The sequence below is a fragment of the Protopterus annectens genome, chromosome 2.part0 (assembly GCF_019279795.1).
Source record: "Protopterus annectens isolate FY-2018-M chromosome 2.part0, PAN1.0, whole genome shotgun sequence".
NCBI lineage: Eukaryota > Metazoa > Chordata > Ceratodontiformes > Protopteridae > Protopterus > Protopterus annectens.
Genome location: NC_056728.1, coordinates 1,167,748,169 through 1,167,775,594, shown reverse-complemented (window position 1 = coordinate 1,167,775,594; position 27,426 = coordinate 1,167,748,169). Strand labels below are relative to the sequence as shown.

Genomic DNA, 27,426 nt, shown 5'->3' with positions numbered 1-27,426 from the left:
CATCGTTGGTATTAACTAAAAGGCTGTTTAGGAGGGGTAGCAGTGACAGGGTAATAGACTGGAAGTGTCCAGGAAGGCTCCCAACATGACATTTGTTGGGGCCCCAAAATGCTAACAGCGGCCCTGTTCTGATCTGAGGCCAGCTATATACCATAGACTTTAGCCCATTGAGCTCCGCCTCCTCTACCCTTAATCTCTCGCTCCTTAGAACTACCTCAGATATTGTTTGCGTCATTCCTGGTTTAACTTGTTTTTTTTTTTTAGATCCTCTACCCTTTTATTGATTAGGTGTGTTGTTGCTAGTGAGTGTAGTGTATTGTAGTTTAGACTAGATTAGGATAGATTTTTAATGCACACCACCAGTGTGTATATTGTTAGGGGCAGCCCATCTGGATCCCCCTTGCTCCATGTGTGTGTGTGTTTCAGCACTTTTGCCATTATTGAGAGGTGGGCCAAGCTGTTCCATAAAGGACAACTTCCAATGGGTGTTTCACCTTTGGCTCCTCCAGCAAGGGGGAGAAGTCTGATTGGGATCATGAGCTCATTAGCTCTAAGAACCCTAAACAGCTAAGGAAGACAAAAACATTTGGCTCCCCCCTCCTTTATCTGGTCTTTTTTCTCCTTTACACTGGTCTCCTCTCTCTCTCTCTCTGGCTGGATGGCTCATAGGCCTTTCTGAGCCAGTTGCCTTTTCCCCCTTAATGGCTAGATCTGGCATCTTGGCCAGTTTGGGCTCTAACCCCCCATCTTAGTTTTTTTGACTCCACTCATGTTGGAGCTGAGTAGGTCCAGTATACGAAATATTAAGGCAGGAGTGTCTGTGTCATGTTCAGTCCCTGTTTCAGGGTCATCCCTTCCACTTGGGGCCTCTGATCTGAATAGCTGTAATCCTAAATTGGCATCGGGGCAGGCTGAAACGGCTGCTGGTAATGGTGCACATTGGGGGTCTTTGGATCCTAGGTCTGCCAGCTCCAGGAGGCCTGCTTCGGCTTCTGCCTTCAGTGTTTTGCTGTGGATGTTCTCCCACCAGGAGGAGGAGTGAATGAGGTACAGCTGTCACCCCCCCCCCCAATGTCCGCACTTCTGGACATGTTTCAGCATGTTCTCAGACAGCTCACCACAGGGGGTCTCCAGTCTTCCCTTCCTTTAGGCCTCCCCGAATTCTTCCATTTCACTCCAGACTCTCCAGAGTGGAAAATTTAAGGCAAGGCATAGTGCAAGAGGAAGGACCTGGACTGTCTTGAAGAGTCCTTCCAGATGATACTGACCTCAAGGAAGAAGAGGGGTCTCCAAAATCCACCTATGAGGACTTCTTTGGAGGTCATTTGCAGCTGCTTTTCCATTGTGGGGGCTGAACTGTCAAAGCCTTGTATCTGGAGGAGTCTGTATTTTGGGAGGCTTTTGGGGTCAGCCTGTCCACATCCTGAGTGGGTCCCCCTCTGGATGCCCTTATTTAGCAGGTGTCCTGAAGGGTGTGGAAAAAGCCTGATATGGTGGAATTGATCCCTAAGAACCCAGACAGGGTTGATGCCTTACCCAAGGACCGGCATCACTAGAGTAAGGGTTTGGCTGAGGATGTAGTTGTGGTGGTGGTGGCAGCCACTAAAAAGGATATTTCAGAAGAGAGTTCCTTGGTTCATCTCCCAAATAGGGCATCTCTGACATTGAACTGATTGGGGGAGTGATCCTACATTTTGGCCACCTTTGGACTGAGGCTGTTTAACTATCTCGTACACTTAACCAGACTTCAGCCTGATATTGGGTTGGAAGTGTCTATAGTAATTAAGGCTCATCATTCTCCAGAGTCTCAGAAGACTTTGTAGGCTCAGATGTCCACTTTTGCAGTCTACTGTCTAAGTTTGGTAATGGCACATCCTGAGACACTGGAGCAGGCATTACTATGCATTGCAATGCTTAGATGAGACTGTGTAATTTTGCAAACATCTTGAAGGCATACTTTATTAATGCCCCTGTGACAGATCTTTTCATTTTTGGGCCCAAGGTTAAGGTCGCTTGACTAGGAGTGAGCAGAATGGGAATATTCTGTCTGCCGTGGGAGTGAGTTTTGTTACCTCTTAGTAAACCTTCTTTCAGGACCAGAAGGAGAGAAAGCCTCTAATCTGATGTCTTTTTCATCTGTTGCTCAATTCATGCGTGTTGGATTTGATGGCTGATCCATTCTCTGCCACTTTGTTATACCTTAAGCTCTGTAGCTTGAGCTTCTCCCCTTACACATAATTCCCTTCTCAGTTACCTCAGATTTGTTTTGCCGCTTCAGTGTTTGGAAGTGGTCACTGTTAGGACAAGCAGGTTATACAGGATAAGTACTTTTTTGACTATATATTGTCACTGTTTTCTCTTTTTAATTCCTCCTCAGTTTAAAGGGGGGAAAAAGATTTATTCTTTCCTTTTCTAAGGATTTTTTAATCCTCCTCCTTTCTTGTTGGTGTAACTTTGGGCCTTGAGCCCTTCCTCCATTCTTTTTGCTACCTAATTGGTAGTACCTCTGTTACCATTGTTGGAATTCATTGATTAATGTCTCTGTTTTTAAATCTTTACCTTTGTAGGTACCAAATTTACCATTGCCTGATGTCCTTCAAGGATGCATCTGCAGTCATCACATATGGGTTGTCCTGCCTCAGGCAGCCCTTCGGTCAGCCGGATTCCAAAGTCTGGGTCCGGCGTCGGCTGATGTCACCCTTTCCCCGACGTCACAACGCCTGGGGTATAAAAGCGTCAGCTGACACCATCTTCCCCAGTCTTTCTTGCCGCGTGGTGCCCGAAGCAGAAGCAGTTCGCAAGTGCCGGTCGGCCAGCTCCTGTAATTTCGCTATCCGAAGACTTCAAAAGCTAAGTACCCCGCTGGGGACTCTTTCTTGCCTCAGCCGATGTCAGAAAAAGTTAATAATTGTTTAACTTGTGGGAAACAAATACCTCATAAGGATTCCCACTCTTATTGTCTCCCTTGCTTAGGCCCAGACCACGACGTCTCGGCCTGCTCTGCCTGCGCTTCCTTCAACCGACGCACTCTTAGACGTCGGTCGGAGTTCGCAGAAGAGTTTTTTGGGGATAGTTTTGCTCACAAAATGCCGTCGGAAACCCCGACTTCACATTTAATTAAGAAATGGAAAGACAAGGACCGACACACGCGGGCCGCGGTTTTGGCTGAAACCGCGGCTAGGCCTACCGCGAGTGTCTCGGTCTCTGCTGATACAGAGTCCTTGGTACTTCCGAACCCTGAAATAATACAACCGACAGCCTCGGTCCCAGAGGCTCCTACCGAGTCGGTTACTGAATTGCCTTCCGAAACTGGTGTATTGGAATCTACCGACACCATACCTTTAGATACAGCTACACCAGCACGTGGTGCAGCCAGGCCTCCTGCATCCATGTCTAATAAGGCCTTCACCAGGGCTAAAGCTGCAAAGCACACTAAAGCCATGCCTCCCAGAGTTATTCCTCAGGGACCTTCTTCTAGTTCACATATTTTAACTTTAGCAGAGGACCTAATCTCCTTAATTAGGGGCTCTCAGCCTCATCCGGACAGGGGCTCCCAACCCCCTCTAGACAAAAGGCCCAGGATGGATCCCCCTGATCCCCTTTCTTCAGAGGAGGCCTCTGTTGGCTCGGATCACTCAGATTACCAGGAGGAGGCTTATTCGGCCTACGAGGATTCGGATGCAGAGGAATCTATTCCCTCAACCTCCCCTCCTGAAGAGCTTTCCTTTGGGGAGACCCTTCACACTATGAGAGAGCATTTCAAATGGCAGGGCCAGGAATATTCTGATTCCAGGAAAAGACTAAGAACTTTTCTTCATTTACCTCAGCATAGACCTTTGGCTATTCCTCCTGTTTTAAATGTGATTGATGATGTATATTCTGACTCTAGTATGACCCCTGATACTCTGCCTCCGGCCCCTGTTAAGCCTGATAGGTATTACAAGGTCCCGGACACACACAATTTTCTTTATAAGGGCCACTCTGCTGACCCTGAAACTATTTCACAGGGCCCTAAAGGGGTTGCAGCTGTTACTACTAACAACCCACTCCCCTCTGCAAAGGAGTCCAGGGCATTAGAGAGATGGGGTAAAAAAGTGTGTACTTCTGCCACTCTTGTTATGAGGGCATTAAATTGTCAATTTCACATGATACAGTATCAAGAGTATTTGTTAGAAGAAATGCATAAGAAATTTTCTTCTGAACCCCTGGACCGTAAATCCCTTCAGGATCTGGTACATAATTCCCAGCAGGTTAGCAACCATTTCTTGCAGTGTGGTTATGATGCATTGGAAGCTTCATGTAGGTCAGCAATGACAGGTGTTGTCATATGCAGGCATGCTTGGCTAAAGGAACAATCTCTGCCAGAACATGTTAAAGCTAAGCTTTTGGATGCTCCACTGGAAAAGCAAAAGTTATTTGGTTCCACTGCTCAAGACATCCTAAAGAAATTTGAGGAAAAGGCAAAATCTGTACAAACGGTTAAGGATTTTCTTCAAGTCCAACCGCCTAGATTCAGTAGAAACTGGCCTTCCAAGAATTGGTCTTTTCCGGACACAGAAAGATTTCAGAGGGGCAGAAACAGGCGTGCCAGAGGTAGAGGCCAAGCTAGGGGCTCCTACAGAGGCCGTCAATGGCAACCTCCAATCCAGACAGGCAGTTCAGGATCTGCAACTGCTGCACAAGGACAAACTCAATGACTCTGCTTTGACTCCGCCAACCAGGGCTCAATTAGAAGCACCTTTGGGCGGAAAGCTTTCTTTATTCTCAAAAAATTGGCACAACATTACAAGAGACAAATGGACACTCCAAATAATAGACAACGGATACAGGTTCCATTTCCACACATTGCCAAAAAGAAAAGGCATACCAGGTCTGCCACCAAATCAAAGGACAGAGGCTTTGAAACAAATCTCAAACTTACTCCAAATGAAAGCCATAGAAAAAGTTCCTATTTCAGAACAAGGCTAAGGATTTTACTCCAGACTATTCCTTGTTCCAAGAAAAGAGCATCAATGGAGGCCTATTCTCGACTTGTCCGTACTGAATACTTATCTCATTGTGCCAAAATTCAAAATGCTGACTCTACAGCAACTCCTTCCCATGCTGGGCAAGGGGTCTTGGCTGGTTACTCTAGACCTCGGAGGCATACCTGCATGTCCCTATCAGACAAAGTTGCAGAAGATACCTCAGATTTCTTGCAGGGTCAGAGCATTATCAATTCTCAGCATTACCCTTTGGCTTATCTACTGCGCCCAGAGTATTCACGAAATGCCTGGCATCAGTAATAGCATACTGCAGACTCCAGGGGATTCAAATCTACCCACATCTGGACGACTGCCTTATACAAGCGGACAACCAACAAACACTGATAAAGGGCTTAAATTATACTATCAATCTTCTACAGGCCTTGGGATATACAGTCAACATGCACAAATCAAGACTTGTTCCATCCCAAAGAATAACCTTTCTGGGTGCGGATCTAGATACAACCACCCAAATGGCTCATCTCACAGAAGAAAAACAAAGGCAACTACCGGATTACTTCAAGAATCTGACAAGACAAACTCAGCTGACTGCAAGGAAAATCCTGCAGGCCCTGGGGTACATGGCATCCTGTATTCTTCTGATTCCACAAGCAAGGCTACATATGAGAAAGCTACAGTGGTACCTAAGGAGTTTATGGACCCAGCACAGTCACAGTTTGGAAACTTTAATCCCACTCATTCCATGCCTTCACAAGGAATTTCTGTAGTGGGCTCAGGCCAGCCAGTCCAACAGAGGGCTGCCTTTCACAAAGCCAAAAACCTCCCAAACTATTACAACAGACGCTTCAGACCTAGGTTGGGGAGCACACATGGAGGGCAGAGGTATCCAAGGACAGTGGTCACGAAAGGAGCTATGCATGCACATAAATCAAAAAGAAATGCTAGCAGTGATACACGCAATCGAGGCCTTCAAACGTTTTCTGCACCCATTCTTACCCTCTGTGCAGACTGGCTATGAATCTATGGGATCTTTCCTTGAAACTCAATATACAGCTACAAGCTCAGTTTGTGCCAGGGGAAGGACAATACACTGGCGGACAACTTAAGCAGAAATATCATAGATGCACACGAATGGATGCTGCACCCAGACATTTTCCAACAGATAATACAATCTTGGGGGAGTCCGGACATAGATCTATTTGCATCCCCCCACAATCATCAACTAAAGAAATTCTGCTCAAGGACATACCACCCACAAGTGTGGAAAGTGGACGCCCTCTCTTTCAGCTGGAGAAATCTGACAGTCTAAGCATTTCCTCCTATTCCATTAATGGCCAAGGTGTTGCTGAAGATCAGGGCGGAGCAGCCAAAAGTGATCCTGATAGCTCCGGACTGGCCAAGACAGCACTGGTACCCACTGCTAAGGAGCCTGTCACGTACGAAGCCATGGCCCCTATCTCTATGGCCACTTCTACTGACACAGCACAGATACAAAACTCTTCACTCCAACCTGAAAACATTGCAACTAACAGCTTGGAGAATACCTTGACTCCTCCTCAGGATAAGCTATCCCAGAGAGTAAGAGTAAAGAATATTATTTTGGAAGCTCGCCGCCCTTCCACAAGGAAGACATACTCAGCAAAATGGAAAATATTTCTCATCTGGAACACCACAAAGGGCCTAGATGCGACAATGATGAACATGGCACATATCCTGGAATATTTGGCAGAAATGTTCCACAATGGACTGTCTTACTCTTCTATTAAGATTCATGCCTCAGCAATTTCAGCTGAGTACAACACTGATCCCCCTGTCTTTTCTCATCCTCTCCTAAGACAGTTTCTAAGAGGAGCCACCAAAACCAGGAGCCCTCGCCCCTTTGTTTTTCTCCCTGCCATTGCCATTTACTTTCATTCGCCTGCTATTTCCACTTCCAATTTAACTGTAATTTTGAAAATACTAAAAATTGAACTTTTAAAAAAATTCAATAATTTCAAAGTGAGTGCAAGGTGCCATATCCAAGCATTTTTTTGTACAATGCATTAATATTGTCTTTTTACACATACATTTAAAATTCCGCTTCTTCCGCCTTTAAATTTTAGCATTGTACACACATGTGGCTAAATATACCACTTTAGTGGAGTTACAATTGCCCACGCTTAGCCTTACCAAACGTATAAATTGTTAGCCTGCCTAATGTTTTGGCCTTTTTAATGTGCCCTGCAGCGATTACAGAGGAACTACATTTAGTGGCCTGTGTGAAAGTGTAGTACTATTCTATGTACTATCATATTTTCTATAATTCTCTTTAAAAAATAGCCTGTGTTTTGTACACCTTTTTTGGCACGATCCAACTATGCCTTCATTACAATGTCCTGTTGTTTTCATTTAACCAACAAGGATACAAGTATTAATACCATATTTTTCCAACAGCCTACGCAAAAATATTCAGGACTCAGCTGGAGATAGGATTGGCTTATGCATATGATGGTCTGGTCTGGAACATATAACTACACATCCAAGGGAATTTTTAAAACAAATCAAAGGTGTGTGGCCATGTCTTTCATGTGTCTGATATATTCGCAACCTGGTTATGGTCGAGTGGGAGGAAGAGATCTATTTTGTGAAGAATCAGCCACAAGTTGGATGAATTTGCGGCTTTCAACACACTTCTCTACTTTTTTGAAATCACACCCACAGTATTAGTAGTAGCGATATCTTTTTTTGGACCATTGGATTGGATTGGGGTCCAGTGGGTTCACATCTACCATACCGTGAAACCCCACTTTTTCCAATGATTATTTATTTCTCTAGTGTCAATCCACCCCACATTTACATGCAATGCCTGCTGCCTGCTTATTCGCAAAAAAAAAATTTAAAATTTAAGAGCGTGTATGAACATTTTTATCAATTAGAAAAAAAGACAATAAATGGCAAATATTAGAAGCTACTTAGGCTCCTGGGGATTAAATGATTCAATTAGTATAAAACCTTTTTAGTGACCTTGTATTATTTCATATTTTTTATGATATTTAATGTTTAAATGATACATGTGACTTTCTTTTAAATGCATTTTTTAAGCAGTACACCTTTAAATGTTTGTTTTCTGTGAAAAGCGCTAAACCAAGTGTAATAAATAGTTTTTCCTGTGTACGAGGTTTGCTTAGTTGAAAGCTAAACCAAGTGTAATAAAATAGTTTTCTGTGTAACGAGGTTTGCTGATTTTCTTAGTTCTAGTTTCTAAGAGGGATCAAAAACATCAAACCTCCTAGGAAACCACCTCTACCTGCTTGGGACCTTAACTACGTGTTGGAAAAACTAACACTGCCTCCATTTGAACCAGCAGCATCTGTAGATCTACAGTACCTCTCATGGAAGACTGCTTTTCATCTGGCAATAACCTCAGCAAGAAGAGTTTCGGAATTGCAGGCCCTGATGGCAGTTCAGCCATTTATTATTTTCCATCAGGATAGAGTTTCATTAAGAACTAATCCTACTTTTATGTCTAAGGTGGTATCCAGGGTTTCATTGAATCAAGCCATTCACTTGCCTACCTTCTTCCCAAATCCACAAAACAAAGGGGAGAAACTGCTGCACACCCTGGACATTCACAGACAGTTGCGCTACTACTTGGACAGAACTAAAGGTTTCAGGAAAACTGACCAGCTGCTGGTAGCATATGCTGCTGGTACTCTAGGAAAAGCAATTTCCAAACAGACAGTTTCAAAATGGATAGGAAATTGCATCCGCTTTTGTTACTCATTTCATGGAAAGACTGTACCAGCTAACATTAGACCTCATTCTACGAGAGCCACAGCCACCTCCACAGCCTTCTTAAGAGGGTGGCTACAAAGACATTTTAGAAGCTGCCACATGGAGCTCCGTGCATACATTTGCCAAGCATTACAATTTACCTCTATATTCCAGATCCAGAGCAGGCTTTGCTACGGCTGTCCTGCAGGATATTTTAGCTACACCATCCTTTTCCTAGTACCTCCACCCCCAGATTGGCTATGGTATTCTACCCATATGTGATGACTGCAGATGCATCCTTGAAGGACATAGTACAGTTTTGTACCTACCATAAATGTAGATGTCCGATAGGTATGCATCTGCAGTCAGGTTTACTCCCTCCTTCCTCTGTGGTACTCCTAGAGTGCTTACCTCTCTATTAGCTAGCTGGGGGATCTATTATGGTGTATTTGTTTTATACATACATATATATATATATATATATATATATATATATATATATATATATATATATATATATTTTTTTTTTTTTTTTTTTTGCAAATGTTTGGATTTTTTATTACTTTTTTTCCAAATTTAGCCTTCCTAGAGGGCACCTGGCATCTGGGGCAAGAAAAACTGAGGAAGATGGCGTCGGCTGACGCTTTTATACCCCAGGCGTTGTGACGGGAAAAGGGCGACATCAGCCGACGCCGGTCCCAGACTTTGGAATCCGGCCGACCGAAGGGCTGCCTGAGGCAGGACAACCCATATGTGATGACTGCAGATGCATACCTTTCGGACATCTACATTTATGGTAGGTACAAAACTGTACTTTTTTTTTCCCTTAACCAATTGTTGTCTTCTTGTGGTTGCATGGTTCCCTATGTCAGAAAAAACAACTGGATTTAAGAAGTGCTCCTTGTGCAGACACAAAATTCCAAGCTTAGATGATCTCTGAGTGCATAAACTGCCCCGGGAGTAGGACATTTGAATACTAAGTATGATATTTGCGCTAGTGTTAACCAAAGGGCTCCTGCGGAAAGGAAGAATAAGTTGATTTTTAAATGGTTTACTTTATCTTCTGCCTCTGGAGCTCCATCCTCTTCAAAAAAATTTTCAGGAGAGAGAGGACAAAAGCAAAGAATCAAGGATGTGTTCCTCTGATTGCGATCCTTCATATTCTTTGAGCTTGGCCCTGCCTGTGAAAGTTTATAAAACCTCTGATCCGTCAGCTTCTTCGGGTTGAGCCCTGGCAAAATTAAAATCCTCTGATACGACTACACTCTTGGATCTGACCCAGGCAAAATCAGTCACCTCCACTTCCAAGTTTTCTTCAAAGCCAGTAACTTCAAGGCTGCATTCCCTTTTCGTACAGGATACTCGTCTAAGGGTATCCCGTCCACTTTCAAGCACCTGCTCCCTCAGATAATCTAGGGCCCTTACTGAAACAGATGCAGGCAAGATGATGAGCCAGGTTCTCCGAACTCAGGTTCAGTTGGGTTTTATTTTGGCTCCTTTTACCAACAGATCCATGAGCTTACCTCCTAAACCCCAACCTTTGATCTCTACTCTGATCTATCCTGTGGGTTCGGAGATTTTGGACCAGAGACTTCTGAGCTGGTCTGTCTGATACAAATGCCTGGCCCTTTACAACTCAGACACCTTTTCTGACCCAGACAGCATCAAGTCTGTTGGACCTGGAGGAATCTGGGAGCTCTAGCATGGCCACTGGATCCAGGGGGTTGGGTTCAGCTCTAATGTTCTCTGAATCATGGCACTAGACAGCTTGGTTCCAACCCCGGCATTGAGGCTGGAGCCTTGGGGGAATGGGTTCCATCTGACACAAGTGTTTATGGATTCTGTCCAGTCAAGACTTGGTTCTCCATGGCTTCAGCCTTTGATAAAGTGGAGAGAGCTTTTTCCATCTCAGTGAAAAAGACATCCTTGCCCCCTCAAGTCCACCTCACTCTATGGTAGATATGCTGGGTCTTTTCATCTTGTCCCAGCGGGACAGACGTTCTGGTCAAGCCTGGTGTCTGCCCTCATTCAGGACTCTGTTGGCACTTTTGAGTTCTCTCTAAAGCCTCCCACTGAACATCCCTGTTGGAAGCGTGTGTATTAGAGGAGATACTCAGACTCTCCGCAAGAGTCGTTAAATGAAGACACTGACTTTGAAGGGGAAGAGTCCCCTAGATCACCCCTTGAGGATGTTTCTTTTGGTGAAATACTTTAACTTTTGAGACATAAAGGTGGTTGGTCTTCTGATCCCTCTTCCCAAGAGGAGTCAGTGTTTCTCGAGTCTTTGAGCCATCTGTGCTATGGCTTTTGTAGCCCCCCCCGGTAGGTGTGATGATAGACCGTATCTTCCACCAGGCTTTGAAGGAAATGGATGTCATTGAGCCTATTTCAAAGCATCTAGACAAATACCTTTTTGCACTCTACTTGGTTTTCTGTTCTAATCCTTCTATCAAGGGGAGAATATTTTCCATTGTACAGATGTTTTCATGCAATGCAGCATGTTTATGTAAACAAAGCCATATGTAAGGATAATAGTTTTCCTTAGCTGAAACCAAGATTAGTAAAGGAATGCTTAAGTTTGCCCTTTTTGTCTGGTGGTTAAACTGTTAATTCAGAGTGAATATGGCAATCCCCTTTCATCTGCTTCTAAGGCCTATTCAACCAGAGAGGTAACCACCTCAGTGATGATCTTTAACAGCTGTTTAGACACTAACTCTGCAGCAAGTATTTGGTCTACTCTCCATGCCTTTGCAAGATATTGTAAGCTGAATGTTACTTTCGGGCCTAGGTATTTGTTTCAGGATACCATTATTTGTGGGATATCCCCAGGAGGATTGGCTTTGGATTTGTCATGCTGTTAGGGAGGACTAACCTTTTCTTTTGAAACGCACAGATTATATACTTAAACTGACAGTAGGTCTTTAACAAGGTTTATCCTCTATAACATTCTGTTCTCCCACCTTTCCTGTCTCTCTTCTGGAATTTCCTTTCTTCATTTGGTCATGCTTCAGTTCTCTTGACCTCTTAGGTTTTACGACAGAAGAAATGGAGAAGACCGGTGCCTACAGTGCACAATGGAAGAGGGGTAGGTTTCAAGCAACCATGGAAAGTTGTCTGCTGAATGATCCTGAAGCACTTGGCATCATTCAGACTGTTACTGAAGACAGACCTCTTCCTTGCAGATCTACTGTTATGGCATGTGTATAACTTTCATTTTTATTCTTTCAGACTTTGTAAACCAGATACTCATTTTGTGTTATTGTAGAATTAAGTATTCTTCTGTACTTCAGTTTCTAGGGTCAGATGAGGTTTCAAGCACTCAAGAAGAATGTAATCGACAAGAAGCTGCTGTGAAAACACTACAGGACAGATTTCCTAATTTGGCTGAGGAGGTGTGTTTCTTGTTTTATAGCATTCTGTTGTACATTTTGTGACCAATACCAGTTGTTATTGTCTGGGACTTTCAAGCATTATGGCACATGGCAGGTTCATAGTTGAGTAATCCTCTCAGTGATGTCTTGTTTTGCTGATGTTCTTCATGTTTTACTGTTGCAGTCATTACATTTGGGTAATCTGCTGGAAGGTTGCCCTCAGTCAGCCTGATTAACAAAGTCTTCGGTCTTGCGTCGGTTGCTGTCCCTTCTTCCATGATGTCAGGTCGTCCGGTATAAAACATGCAGGCAACGCCATTACATCCGTCTTTCTTACTGTGTGGTGCCCGAAGCAGAAGCAGTTCGCAAGTGCCGGTTGGCCGACTCCTGAAATTTTCGTTTTTGAGTTTCAGAACCGAAGTCTTCAACTAAAAGCCAAGTACCCTGTTGGGGAAACTTTTTCTTGCTCCTTACTGATGTCAGTAAAAGTTAATAATTGCATTGCTTGTGAGAAGCAAATACCTCATAAGGATTTTAATTTGTACTGTATTCCTTGCCTAGGCCCTGACCACGACGTGCCTTGCTGTCGGTTTTGTGCTAAATTTAATCAACGCACGATTAAACGTCGGTATATTTTTGCTTCTAAATATTGTGGCTCAAGATATAACTATCCAGAAAATTCATTGGTTAGCAATCCGACCACTGGAATACCTAAAAAAACGCAAAGAAAGAGACAGACCGTCGAGGTCCAAAACCGACGACGCTTCTTCTAAGCCAGTCGCCGGTTCGCCGGTACTCAGTGAGGTGCTATCGCAGCCCCTGATACCCGCTACTTCTGATTCGCAGGCCTCTACTGAGACCCATTTGAGAGTCCGGTATGCCACGAGATGCTTCAATTATGGAACCCGCGGATGTCTCTACCTTAGATGGGTCTGGAGCCACTTTGCAGGCACCGGCTTCTTGAGGGTGTTTTCAGGCCTACAGATTTGTATATTAGACCGATGCCATCTTAAAAACTAAGGCCATAATCTAAATCTATGTCTAAAAATCCGACGCCTGGGCCACATGTGCAGGCCTCTATGCTTAAAAAACAAATGATCAAAATGGCTGAAGATTTAATTACTCTGATCAGGGGTAGCCAATCCCCTCCTTCTAAGAGGCCTAGGCAAGACATTGATTATGAATCTTCTGAACAGGATTCTATTTCTTCTGACTCTTCTAATGAACAGGATTTGTCTATTCCTGCTTATGAGGACTCTGCAGAGGATTCCATTCCTTATGCCTCTCCCCCAGAGGATATTTCTTTTGGGGAAACTTTACATGCCTTAAGGGAACATTTCCACTGGGAAAGTCAGGATTTCTCTGATTCTAAGAAGAGACTTAGGGATTTTCTTCTACTTTCTCAGCATAGGCCTTTGGCAGTACCTCCTGTTCTAGACATTGTTGATGAGGATTTTTCAGAATATAGTATGACTCCTGATTCTCTGCCTCCGGCTCCTTGTAAGCCAGACAGATACTACAGGGTTCCTGACTCCCACAAATTCCTTTTCAAAAACCCTATTGCTGATCCTGAAACCATTTCTCAGGGTCCCAAGGGCATTAAGGCCTCTACTACCAAAAATCCTACCCCTTCTGATAGCGATTCCAGGGCGCTGGATAGATGGGGTAAGAAAGTTTACACATCTGCAACCTTGGCAATCAGGGCTTTAAACTGTCAATTTCATATGCTTAAATATTAACAGCATATAATGGGACTACTTAATCAGAAAATGATGTTAATCTCTGACTGTGTGGAAAATAAAGAATTGCAGGGTTTCTTGCATTCAACTGAACAAGTTGGAAAACATATTTTGCAATGTGGTTTTGATTCCTTGGAGGCCTCTTGCAGGGTTGCTGTAACTAGATCTGTGCTAAGAAGACATGCTTGGCTCAAAGAGCAAACTCTGCCTGACCATGTTAAAGCAAAATTGTTGGATGCTCCTTTACAACGGGACCGTCTTTTTGGTAATAAGGCTGAAGAAGTGTTAAAGATGGAAGGTAAAGCTAAATCTATGCAAACTGTAAAAGCGCAACCTCCAAGATTTAGTAGGCACTGGCCTACTAAGAACTGGTCCTTTCCAGTCCCCTCTAGATCCACTCAAGTCAAATCAAGACATTCCAAAGGCTCCAGGTTTCAGTCACAAGGAACTTTTAGAACAAAACAATGGAGTGCCTCCACCTCCAAATCTGGAAGCAACAAGGCACCTCCCTATGGTAAACAGTCTCAGTTACTTCCCTCTACAATCAGCAAGCCCTTAACTCTTAGCCGTCCCTTTGGGGGGAAAACTAGCACTTCATGCAAGAAACTGTCATCTTATTACCCAGGACAAATGAGTTTTAAATATAGTATCCCAGGGATACAGATTTCACTTCCACACATTGCCAATCCCAAATGGATGGCCAGATCTGCCACAAAATCAGTGGGCAGATGCCCAGAAACAAGTTCTGTCCCTCATGAACATGGGGGCTATTCAACCAGTACCAAAAGAGGAAAAGGGACAAGGTTTCTCTTCCAGATTTTTCCTGGTACCCAGAAAAGACAAATCATGGCGTCCAATTCTGGACTTATCCACTCTAAACACATTTCTGGACATTCCAAAATTCAAGATGCTGACTCTTCAACAGTTACTACCTATGATGCTTGGTTGGTAACTCTAGACTTAAGAGGCTTACCTGCATATCCTAATCAGGGAATCTTGCAGAAGATACCTCCTGCTTCAAAGCAGGCTATTTGCATTACCAGTTCTCTGCAATGACCTTTGGCTTATCTACTGCACCCAGGGTCTTCACAAAGTGCCTGGCACCAGTAATTGCATTTTGCAGGCAAAGAAAGATTCATATATATCCATACGTGGACGATTGCCTAATTCAAGCAGAAAACAAGGACATTCTTCTAAAGCATCCGGTACCCTCTCAAGAATTACATTCCTGGGTGCAAGCTTGAATACAACTGCTCAGATGACTTACCTTCTGCCAGAAAAGCAAAATCAATTGATGACTTACTTCAAACAGGTGGCCACAAAAACCCAGCTATCTGCAAGACAAATTCTGCAGGCCTTTGGGTTCATGGCCTCCTGCATTCTTCTAATTCGATATGCAAGACTGCATATGAGAAAACTTCAGTGGTACTTAAAAAGTTTATGGAGTCAACATTGTCACAGCTTGGAAACAATGATTCCTATTTTACCTTGCCTGCAACTAGAGTTCCTATGGTGGGCAGGGGCCTGCCACCAAACAAGGGACTGTCATTCACTCCACCTCCTGCCGCCCAAACCCTAACAGACACATCAGACTATGCTTGGGGGGGGGGGGGGCGGCTCATCTGGCAGGGAAGTTCATTCAGGGCAAATGGAGCCCAAACCAAATGCACCTCATATCAATCAGAAAGAGATGCTAGCTGTACAGAATGCTCTGACAGCTTTCAAGGACTACCTTCATCCAAGACAACTAACAGACAACACCACAGTTATGTGGTACATAAACAAGCAGGGGGATACACATTCCTACCCCTTTTGCAGACTAACCATGGCATTGTGGAACACGGCCTTGACCTATCCGTTACAAGTACAAGCTCAATTCCTGCCAGGAAAGCTAAATACTCTGGCAGACGAACTAAGCAGAAATCTTATGGACCCACACGAATGGAAATTGGAACCACAAGTTTTCAGCATGTTGACACGCAAATGGGGGAACCCAGACACAGATCTTTTTGCCTCACCCCAGAACTATCAGTTGGTCAAATTCTGCACAAGAATTCATCACAAAAAGCTTGGAAAATGGATGCTCTATCATTCAGCTGGAAAAACCTATCAGTCTATGGTTTTCCCTCTCTGCCTCTGCTCTCCCAAGTTCTACTAAAAGTCAAACAGGACAAACCAGAAATGATTCTGATTGCTCCAGACTGGCCTCGCCAACACTGGTACCCACTCCTGTGCAATGTGTCACACCTTCCTCCGTGGCACCTGCCTCCGACACCTTACCTACTCTCTCAGCAGAACTACCAAATTCTGCACACAGCTCCAAACTGTGAATCTTGCAGCATGGCTAATCAACTAATTTCACCCTTGGCATCTCTCAGCAAACCAGTGATGGATATCATTTTGGAGGCTAGAAGGCCTAGCACTAGAAAATCTTATGCTGACAAATGGAAAAGATTCTGTGCCTGGAACTGATCACAAGGAATAAGCACGGCAATGCCCAATATTCCTCAGATTCTGCAATACTTAACTGAGATGCTTCACAAGGGCCTATCTTTTTCTTCCATAAAAATTCATGCCTCTGCCATTTCAGCTCATTACAACACAGAACCTCCCCTCTTCTCTCATCCTCTGCTAAAGCAGTATCTCAGAGGGGCCAACAATTTAAGACTTCCCAGGAGAGCAGCAACTCCTGCATGGGACCTCAAAACTCACTCTCCCTCCTTTTGAGCCAGCTGCTACTACAGACCTAAATTTTCTCTCCTGGAAAACAGTTTTTCTTTTAGCAGTCACCAGCTAGAAGGATTTCAGAATTACAGGCTTTTATGGCAGTGGAGCCTTTCATTATTTTTCATCCGGACAGGGTGGCTGTCAGGACCAATCCATCTTTCATGCTTAAGGTGGTAGCCAGTGTGGCTCTTAATCAGACCATTCATCTGCCAACTTTCTTCCCCAATCCACAGAACAAGGGTGAGCAGATTGTGCATTCATTGGATGTACACAGACAACTTAGATTCTACTTTAACAAGATGAAATCTTTAAGAAAATCTGAACAACTATTGGTGGCATTTGCTGCAGGGGCAGAGGGAAAGGCTATTTCAAAGCAGACTATTTCCAAGTGGATAAGCCATTGCATTCATTTCTGCTATATGCACCATGGTAAACCTATCCCCAAGGGGATCAGGTCTCATTCCTCCAGGGCTGCATCTACTTCTGCAGCCTTTCTCAGAGGGGTTCCCACCAGAGACATCCTAGAAGCTGCTACCTGGAGCTCAGTTCATACGTTCAACAAACATTACCATTTACCTCTCTTTTCTAAATCCAGAGCTGGCTTTGCCACTGCTGTCCTCCATGGCCTTATAGCTGCTCCTAATGCTGTATAAATCCATCCTCCCAACCATAGCTTTGGGATTCTACCCAAATGTAATGACTGCAACACTGAAACACGAAGAACATAGTACAGTTGTGTACAGTTGCCATAAATGTAGATGTTCAAGTGTATTCACTGTTGCAGTCCTGGTTACCCACCCTCCAGCCCCCTGTTTTTCTCTTACTATACCTCTCCTTTCTTTTACTATGCTTAAAAGCCTTTTTGGGTGTATTTGCCTTTGTTTGGAGGTATATTTTTTGTTTTAAATTACATACATATATATTGCTCCCCATTTGGGGGACATCTGGGGCAAGAAAAACTGATGTAATGGAGTCGGCTGCATGATGATGATCAAATTTCACTGTTGCAGTCATTACAATTGGGTTATCCTGCTGGCAGGCTACCCGCAGTCGGCCTGAATTCCAAAGTCCTGGTTCGGCGTCAGTTGCTGTCACCTCGTTCCTGACGTCAGTGCGCCAGGAGTATAAAAGATGCAGCTCACGCCATTTTCTTCAGTCTTTCTTGCCGCGCGGTGCCCGAAGCAAAAGCAGTTTGCAAGTGCCGGTCGGCCGACTCCTGAGATTTTCAAGTTCGAATTTCAGATCCAAAGTCTTCATTAAAGCTAAGTACCCCGTTGGGGAAACTTTTTTTCTTGCTCCAGACCGATGTCAGAAAAAGTTAATAATTGTATTTCTTGTGGGAAGCAAATACCTCATAAGGATTTTCATTCTTACTGTGTTCCTTGCCTAGGCCCTGACCACAACGTTGCTAGTTGTCTGTTGTCAGTTTTGTGCTAGATTTAACCTACGCACTATTAAGCGTCGGTACGATTTTGCATTTCATTATTTTGGTAGATGATTTAATTGTATAATGCCGTCGGAACAGCTGACTACCGGAATTTATAATAAGCGCAAAGGTAAAGAAAAGGACAGGCATCCGAGGTCCAAAACCGATGACTAGGCTTCGGCTTGGCCAGTCGCCGGTTCTCAGTGAGGTGCTTTCGCAGCCCCTGACACCCGCTACCTCAGAGCCACAGACCGCTTCCGACTCCCACGTGGAGCCGACTAGGCCGCTGGAAACTCAAGGTATTGGACCCTCTGAAACTATTCCCTCAGATGGGTCTTGAGCTGCTGAGCAGGCATCGGCTTCTGAGGGGGTTTTCAGGCCTACACAGCTATATGTAAAATCAACTTCAGCTTCAAAGGCAAAGACTAAAGCACCTCTAAAGACAAAGAAACAAGTACAACATTCCCCTGGACAGGCCTCCATGCCTAAAAAACAGATGCTTAAAATGGCCGAAGACCTAATTACTTTGATCAGGGGTTCCCATCCCCCTCCAGATAAGAGACCTAGGCAAGAGACAATATGAATTTTCAGATCGGGTTTCCATTTCCTCCTATTCCTCTTCTGAACAGGGATACTCTCTTCCTCCTTATGAGGATTCGGATGCTGAAGAATCTATCCCTTCAGCCTCTCCTCCTGAAGATTATTCTTTTGGGGAGACCCTGCATACTATGAAGGAGCATTTTCATTGGGAGAGCCAAAATTACTCAGAATCTAAGAAAAGGCTCAGAGATTTTTCTTTTACTACCTCAGCACAGGCCCCTTGCTATTCCTCCTGTTTTAGACATTATCGATGATGTATTTATAGAGTCCAGTCTCACTCCTGACTCTTTACCTCCAGCTCCTGTTAAGCCAGACAGATACTACAGAGTTCCTGATTCACATACATTTCTTTATAAAAACCCTGCTGCTGACCCAGAAACTATATCTCAGGGTCCCAAAGGGGTCAAGGCATCTGCAAAAAACCCTATCCCCTCTGATAGGGATTCTAAGGCCCTGGACAGATGGGGGAAAAAGATTTACACTTCTGCTACTTGGGCTGTAAGGGCCTTAAATTGTCAGTTTCATATGCTTAAATATCAACAATAACTTATGTCACTACTAAAACAGAAAATGTTGACAAATTCTGAATATGCAGAAAACAAAGAAATGCAGGAATTATTGCATGCAGCTGAACAAGTGGGAAATCATACTTTGCAATGTGATTTTGATTCTCTGGAGGCCTCCTAAAGGGCCACTGTTGCGGGTTCTGTCATTAGGAGGCATGCTTGGTTAAAGGAACAGAATCTGCCTGATCATGTTAAAGCAAAATTATTAGATGCTCCATTACAGCATGATACCTTGTTTGGTGTTAAAGCAGAAGAGGTGTTGAAGAAAATGGAGGACAAAGCTAAGTCTATGCAAACCGTCAAGGATTTCTTAAAGGTACAACCTCCCAGATTTAGCAGGAACTGGCCTGCAAAAAATTGGTCCTTTCCAGTGTCAGACAGGCCACAAAGAGGCAGATACAGATGCCCCATTGGTAGATCCCAGCCCCTGGGCTCATACAGACCTAAACAATGGGGTGCTTCTACCTCCAAAAGTGGAGAAGATAAATCACAGCCATACAGGAAACAGTCTCAATGACTTTCCCCTGCCAGCACCAAGCACTTATCTTCTGGCAGCCCCTTTAGGGGGAAAACTAGCACTTTTTCCACAAAATTGGCACATGATCACCCAGGACAAATGGGTCCTGAATATAGTTTCTCAAGGCTACCGGTTCCATTTTCACACCCTGCCAAGGGCAAACGGAATGCCAGACCTGCCACACAATCAATGGGCAGAGGCTCAAAAACAAGTTTCAGCCCACATGGACATGAGGGCCATACAGCGAGTGCCACCGCAAGAGCAGGGACTAGGATTTTACTCAAGACTCTTCTTGGTGCCCAGAAAGGACAATGCATGGAGACCAATACTGGACCTGTCTATTCTAAACACATTTCTGGATATTCCTAAATTCAAAATGTTGACTCTGCAGCAGCTTCTGCTCATGCTGGGCAAGAAGGCATGGCTTGTGACTTTAGACTTAAAAGAGGCATACCTGCATGTCCCAATCTGACATTCATGCAGAAGATACCTCAGATTTATAGCTGGCTCAATGCACTTCCAATTCTCTGCACTGCCCTTTGGCTTATCTACTGCGCCCAGGGTCTTCAGAAAATGCCTGGCTCCAGTAATTGCATTTTTCAGACAGAGGAATACAAATTTATCCTTTCTTGGACGATTGCCTTATTCAAGCAGAGAACAAGGACATTTTACTACAGCATCTGGAGTTTGTAAAAAGATTACTAACATGCCTAGGGTACACAGTAAACGAAAAGAAATCAAAACTAGTACCCTCACAAGAGATAATACTCCTGGGTGCATGCTTAAATACAACTGCCCAGATGGCTTATGTCACGCCAGACAAAGACAACTGACTACTTATTTCAAAATGTTGGCAAGAAAGACCCAGTTATCCGCAAGAAAAATTTTGCAGGCTTTGGGCTTCATGGCATCCTGCATTCTGCTAATTCCATATGCAAGACTACATATGAGGAAACTACAATGGTATCTAAAAAGTGTTTGGGCTCAACATGGCCACAGCCTGGAAACAGTAATAACCCTCATTCTCTGCCTACAACAGGAGTTTTGATGGTGGGCAGAGGCCTGTCACCACAACAAGGGACAGCCTTTCATTTTACCCACAGCCAGGCAGACATTAACAACAGATGCATCAGATTATGCCTGGGGGGGCCCATATGGCAGGAAGATGTATTCAGGGCACATGGTCCGCAAGCCAAATGCATCTGCATATCAATCACAAAGATGCTAGCTGTTCAAAATGCCCTGACAGCCTTCAAGGATCTACTTCATCCAGGACAAGTATTGATAAAGACGGACAATACTACAGTCATGTGGTACATAAACAAGCTGGGTGGCACACATTCCTACCCCCCTGCTGACTAGCCATGACTTTGTGGGACACAGCATTGACTTACCAAGTACATCTGCAAGCACAATACCTGCCAGGAAGGATAAATTCTCTGGCAGACAAATTAAGCAGAAACCTAATGGATCCCCACGAGTGGAAATTGGATCCTCAAGTCTTCAGCATGATAGCAGGGAACTGGGGATGCCCGGACATAGACCTATTTGCCTCGCCTCACAACTGCCAACTACAGAAATTCTGCATAAGGATTTATCACAAGCTGGCATGGAAAGTGGATGCTCTATCTTTCAGCTGGAAAAACTCAACAGTATATGCCTTTCCCCTACTGCCTCTCCTCCCCAGGGTACTCCTAAAGGTCAGACAGGAGAAGCCAAAAATGATACTGATTGCCTCAGACTGGCCCCGCCAGCACTGGTACCCAATCCTAAAGAGCTTGTCTCAGTGCCCAGCCTGGACATTGCCTGAAATTCCTCACTTATTGACCCAGCAAAACAGTCAGATCCTGCACAGTCATCTCACGACTTTAAACCTGGCAGCATGGCGGATAATGTAACCATTCAAAACACGCCTCTGTGTAAAGCAGTGATGGATGTTATTTTGGAGGCCAGGAGGCCTAGCACCAGAAAATCTTATGCAGAAAAATGGAAGAGATTCTGTGCTTGGAACCAGGCACAAGGAATTGACACGATTGTACCAAATATTCCTCAGATTTTACGATACTTAACTGAGATGTTGGACAAAGGCCTATCCTTTTCCTCAATTAAGATTCATGCCTCTGCCATTTCAGCTCACTACAATACAGAACCACCTCTATTTTCTCTTCCATTACTAAGGCAATACCTCAGAGGTGCCAAAAACATAAGACCTCCAAGGAGAGCACCAATACCTGCATGGGACCTAAATTATGTCTTGGGAAAACTCACACTGCCTCCTTTTGAGCCAGCCTCTACAGCCGATATTAAATTCTTATCTTGGAAAACAGCTCTGCTCCTAGCAATAACCTCTGCAAGACGAGTCTCAGAGTTACAGGCAGTCATGGCTGTGGAACCCTTTATCATTTTCCATCAGGACAGGGTTTCTCTGATGACAAACCCGACATGTATGCCTAAGGTAGTGTCCAGTGTGGCCCTGAATCAAACAATTCATTTGCCTACCTTTTATCCAAACCCACAGAATAAGGGTGAGAGACTTCTGCATTCTTTGTACATTCACAGGTAGCTACGCTTCTACTTGGACAGAACCAAAGCTTTCAGAAAGACTGAGCAACTTCTAGTGGCATATGCTGCAGGATCACAAGGAAAGGCTATGTCAAAGCAGACTATTTCAAAATGGATAGGCCACTGCATTCATTTCTGTTCACAGCATGGCAAATCAGTGCCTAAGGGCATTAGACCACATTCAACCAGAGCAGGAGACACTTCAGCAGCCTTCCTCAGAGGAGTACCAGCCAAAGACATCTTAGAGGCTGCAACTTGGAGTTCAGTGTATACTTTTACAAAGCACCATCACTTACCTCTGTACTCTAAATCTAGAGCAGGCTTTGCCACTGCAGTTCTGCAGGGCCTCATAGCCTCTCCTAATCCTATTTAGCCCCAGCCGCCCAACCTTAGCTTTGGGATTCAACCCAATTGTACTGATTGCAACAGTGAAACATGATGAACATTGCACAGTTGTGTACCTACCATAAATGTAGATGTTCGAGTGTATTCACTGTTGCAGTCCAGGTTACCCACCCACCATCCCCCTTCCCTTTGCTGGGCCTTATCTGTACTTCTCTATTCTATACAACCGATGTGGTGTATTTGCTTATAGATGAAGATAAAATTTTGATTTACTGCATGCATGTTTATTGGCATAAATTAACGTACCCTTTTGGGGGCACCTGACATCTGGGGCAAGAAAAACTGAAGAAAATGGCGTCTGCTGCATCTTTTATACCCCTGGCGCACTAACGTCAGGGAGGAGGCGACAGCAACCGACGCCGGACCAGGACTTTGGAATTCAGGCCAACTGCGGGTAGCCTGCCAGCAGGATAACCCAGTTGTAATGACTGCAACAGTGAATACACTCGAACATCTACATTTATTGTAGGTACACAACTCTACATTTTATACCACTGACGACCTGACGTCATGGAAGAAGGGATAGCAACCGAAGCAGGACACAAGACTTTAATTAGGCTGACTGAGGGCAACCTGCCAGCAGATTACCTAAATGTAATGACTGCAGCAGTGAATACACTCGAACATCTACATTTATGGTAAGTGTACACAACTGTACTTTTGACTGGCAACCAACCGATTTTTTTATTTTTTTTATTTTTTTTATTTTGAGCATGGTGAGCAATTGATTAGTGGTCTGGGGCAGACCTATTGCTAGGTTACCCTAGTGTCTTATGCAGTTTTTCACACAGATGTCCCTCTCTCAACTTAAAGTTGAGGAGCAAAAGAAAAGGCCTTCTTAGAAAAAAAGCTTCTCTGCTGTAAAACTGTAGCAAGCTGCTTTTAAAAATGTAATGAACAACTTGCTACAGTTAACACACCACGCACTTCAGCCGTGACCACAGATAGCAATGCTGACAGTGCACTTCTGCACCATTTGTAGTCCGCACCTGTCGATGAAGCTTCCTACTAACTTGCATGCTTTGCACCACCCTGATTACAGCTGTGAACTGAGACTTGCTTAAAGTGATTTGTCACATTTCAGCAAGTTGCCTTTTGCACCACTGTGCGGGGTGTATAAACACCAGGTTTGCATCTTTGCCCTTTTAGCAAATGTTTTCAGTCTTTTCTTTTGTTAGCATTATCCCTCATAAGATGCATTTTCCCCATGCTGATACCACTGAAAATTAAAGGTTGATCTTTAATCTCAATAACATCAGCTTTGGGAAAGTGTGCAGTATGTTTATAGACATTAACTGAAATATGCTGTGCATGTGCAGAGATGCATCCATTAAATGCTATGGACCCCTGCCTAACATAACATCCCCTAGGGGGGCACTACATTTAATTGGGCTGTGGCTTCAATAAACAAAAGTTTACAAAACCTTTTTTTTTTTTTTTAAATAAAAAAAGCCCAAGTAAATAAGACTGATGTAGAAGAAATGCATTTAAGCACTTAAGTCACTTGATGCAGCAGTGCGCAATGAAATTGTGACAAATCACTTAACATGTGCTAGAAAAATTAATTCTTACTGTGAACTTGGTTATCAAAACAAATTCTCATAGAAATTTAGCTACTTTCTTTTAATTTCTCATTGCAAAACCTACCATGTTTATTTTTGTATGTACCCATGTGACATCTGTTTTCATTTATGAATTATTTTTGATTTAGTGGTGTCTTCCCAATGTGTACGAAGTGGAAGTCTAGTTTTGAGGGTACCCCAGTTCTTTTTTGGGAGTAGAAAGACTGATGATAGTGAAGATTTATTCCTGTATTGGTGAACCCTGTGGTTTGGAATTTACCAAGTTACTTATAACAATAATAAAATAAATAAATAAAATAAAAATAATAAAATAATAAATAATAAAATAAAATAAATAAAAGGCTGCGTGATGTCATGGTTTTGAGACCAATACTGCATTGTGGGATAGCAGGAGGCTTAGTAAAACTTAGAAACAATTTCAACATGCTAGCCCCCATGTGGCAAGAGTATAAAATTATGTATAAAAATTTCAAAAAAACTGTAAATGGTCCCAGAGTGCTGTTAAAATAAAGGAAATATCAAAACTTGATGAAATAGACATGTTTTTTCAGTCTGTGGGTGCGGTTCTCCTTTAAATAGGCCAGATCACAGCTGATTGATACTAAGATAGTCAGTAGTGATTTATTTTGTTTAATGTACACATCCCTGCTTCACATGACTATCACTTCTGCCTCTCAGGCTCCCAAGTGACCCATGTGTTCCTCTTAAACCAAAAAAGAATGGGAGGTCATTGGCCCCTTCATATTCCCCCTTTGAGGTGAAAGTTGAATACTGAGATCAGTGCCATCCTCCTTTGTGGAAGCAGGGCTTTGCTTATGCTCATACAGCTCATTACCTTCTCTCAGTTTCTGCATACAGTGGATATAAAAACTGTACACACCCCTGTTAAAATGCCAGGTTTTTGTAATATAAAAAAATGAGACCATACTACATAATTTCAAAACTTTTCCCACCTTTAATGTGACCTATAACCTGTGCAGTTCAATTGAAAAACAAATCTTTTAGGGGAAAAAATATATATAAAAAAATGTACGGTAAGCTGGTTGCATAAGTGTGCACACCCTTAAACTAATACTTTGTTGAAGCACCTTTTGATTTAATTACAGCATTCCATCTTCTAGGGTAGGAGTCTATCAGTATGGCACATCTTGACTTGGCAGTATTTGCCCACTCTTCCTTGCAGAAGCACTCCAAATCGGTTAGATTGCGAGGGCATCTGTTGTGCACAGCCCTCTTCAGGTCACCCCCACAGATTTTCTACTGGATTTAGGTCTGGGCTGTGGTTGGGCCATTCTAAAACTTTAATTTTCTTCTGGTGAAGCCATTCTTTTGTTGATTTGGCTGTATCCTTGGAGTCGTTCTCGAGTGTAAAGGTGAAATTCCTCCTCTTCTTTCTAGCAGACGCCTGAAGGTTTTTGGCGAAAAGTGACTAGTATTTTGAACTGTTCATAATTCCCTCCACCTTGACTAAAGCCCCAGTTCCAGTTGAAAAAAAGCAACCCCACCACATGATTTTGCCACCACCATGCTTCACTGTGGGGATGGTGTTGTTTTGGTGATGAAAAGTGTTGTTTTTGCGGCAAACGTACCTTTTGGAATTGTGGCCAAAAAGTTCAACCTTGGTCTCATTAGACCATAACACATTTTCCCACATGCTTTTGGGAGACTTGATGTATTGTTTTGCAAATTTTACCTGGGCCTGGATGTTTTTCTGTGTAAGAAAAGGCTTCCATCTTGCAACCCTACCCCATAGTCCAGACATATGGAGAATACGGGAGATTGTTGTCACTTTTGTTACACAAGTACCTGCCAGAAATTCCTGCAGCTCCTTCAGTGTTGCTGTAGGTCTCTTGGCAGCCTCCCTGACCAGTTTTCGTCTGGTCCTTTCATCAACTTTGGAGGGACAATCCAGTTCTTTGCAATGTCACTGTTGTCCCATATTTTCTCCACTTTTTGATGACTGTCTTCACTGTGTTCCATGGTATGTCCAATGCTGTGGAAATTTTGTACCCTTCTCCTGAGTGATACCTTTCAACAATTAAATCCCTTTGATTCTTTGTAAGCTCTCTGTGAACCATGGCATTTGCTGTAGCAGGCAACTGACTAAATGTCAGGAAATTCCTACTAGGACAGCTCAGCTTTATTTGGGGTTAATCAGAGTCTCTCTAATTGATGGCAGGTGTGTACCCAAGAAGACTGAATGCTGTAATTAAATTAAAAGATGCTTCAACAAAGTATTAGTTTAAGGGTGTGCACACTTCTGCAACCAGCGTATTGTATGTTTTTTATTTTTTATATTTTTTTCCCTGAACAGATTTGTTTTTCAATTGAATTGTATAGGTTATAGGTCGCATTAAAGGTGGGGAAAGTTTTGAAATGATTTATTTTGGTCTAATTTTTTTGCATCACAAAAACTTGGCATTTTAACAGGGGGTGTTGTACGCTTTTTATATCCACTGTATGTAACCTTCAGTTTGTGGTACTGGAGAGTGCAAGCCACTCACATAAAATCAAAAGTCCCAACTGCAGTCCCTCCCCTGAGGTGGGCAAGGTTATAGCTGCTGCTTGATTCTCATTTCCGCTGTATCCTTTCCTGTGAGTGTCTGGCCACTAGCCAATCTCTTATAATCTGGAGCAAGAAATTGGGTCTTTAACTCTCTCTCTCTGCCAGTGGGGCTTGCAAAAGCATTTATTTTTGAAGCTCCTGGTATTTCTTCAGTAGTTGAATTCAACTCTTCAGTTTGACCTTTGACAATGTGAACAGCACAGTCCAGGATTTATTTCAGTGTTGTGAATTAGTTGTTTAGAATAATGTTGTTGCTGTTCCATAATTTCAGATCTGATGATGTCCTTTTCATTCATTCCTCAACAGATGGGTTCGGCTGAGATACTCTGACCCAATTTGCAGGTTCTACCAGGTCATCGGATCCAAGAACTCTCGAGCTCCTCCCTTTACCCATAACCTAACATACCTCAGATCTTCTTTGCCGCCATTAGATTCAGATGTGAATCCCTTTACTCTCAAACGTTTCTTGGAGTTAGTCAAATTTTCTACTACCGTTTGGTTTGTGAGTTAATTTATCTTTGTATTTTGCTAGATGTTCTTCATCTCACATTGCTGCAGTCCTTACATATGGGTAGTCCGCTGTCCTCGGTCGGCCCGAATACCAAAGTATAAGGCTGACGTTGGTC

At 43.4% G+C, this 27,426-nt stretch overlaps 1 protein-coding gene across 1 annotated transcript in view; it reads left to right on the top strand.

Moving 5' to 3' along the window:
- Positions 1-27,426, top strand: part of SMARCAD1 (SWI/SNF-related, matrix-associated actin-dependent regulator of chromatin, subfamily a, containing DEAD/H box 1) — a 3,333,959-nt gene that overhangs the window by 519,858 nt on the left and 2,786,675 nt on the right. Inside the window, exon 6 of the mRNA XM_044061375.1 lies at positions 12,029-12,130. Coding sequence (XP_043917310.1) covers positions 12,029-12,130 — 102 coding nt within the window. The remainder of the gene's footprint in view (positions 1-12,028; positions 12,131-27,426) is intronic.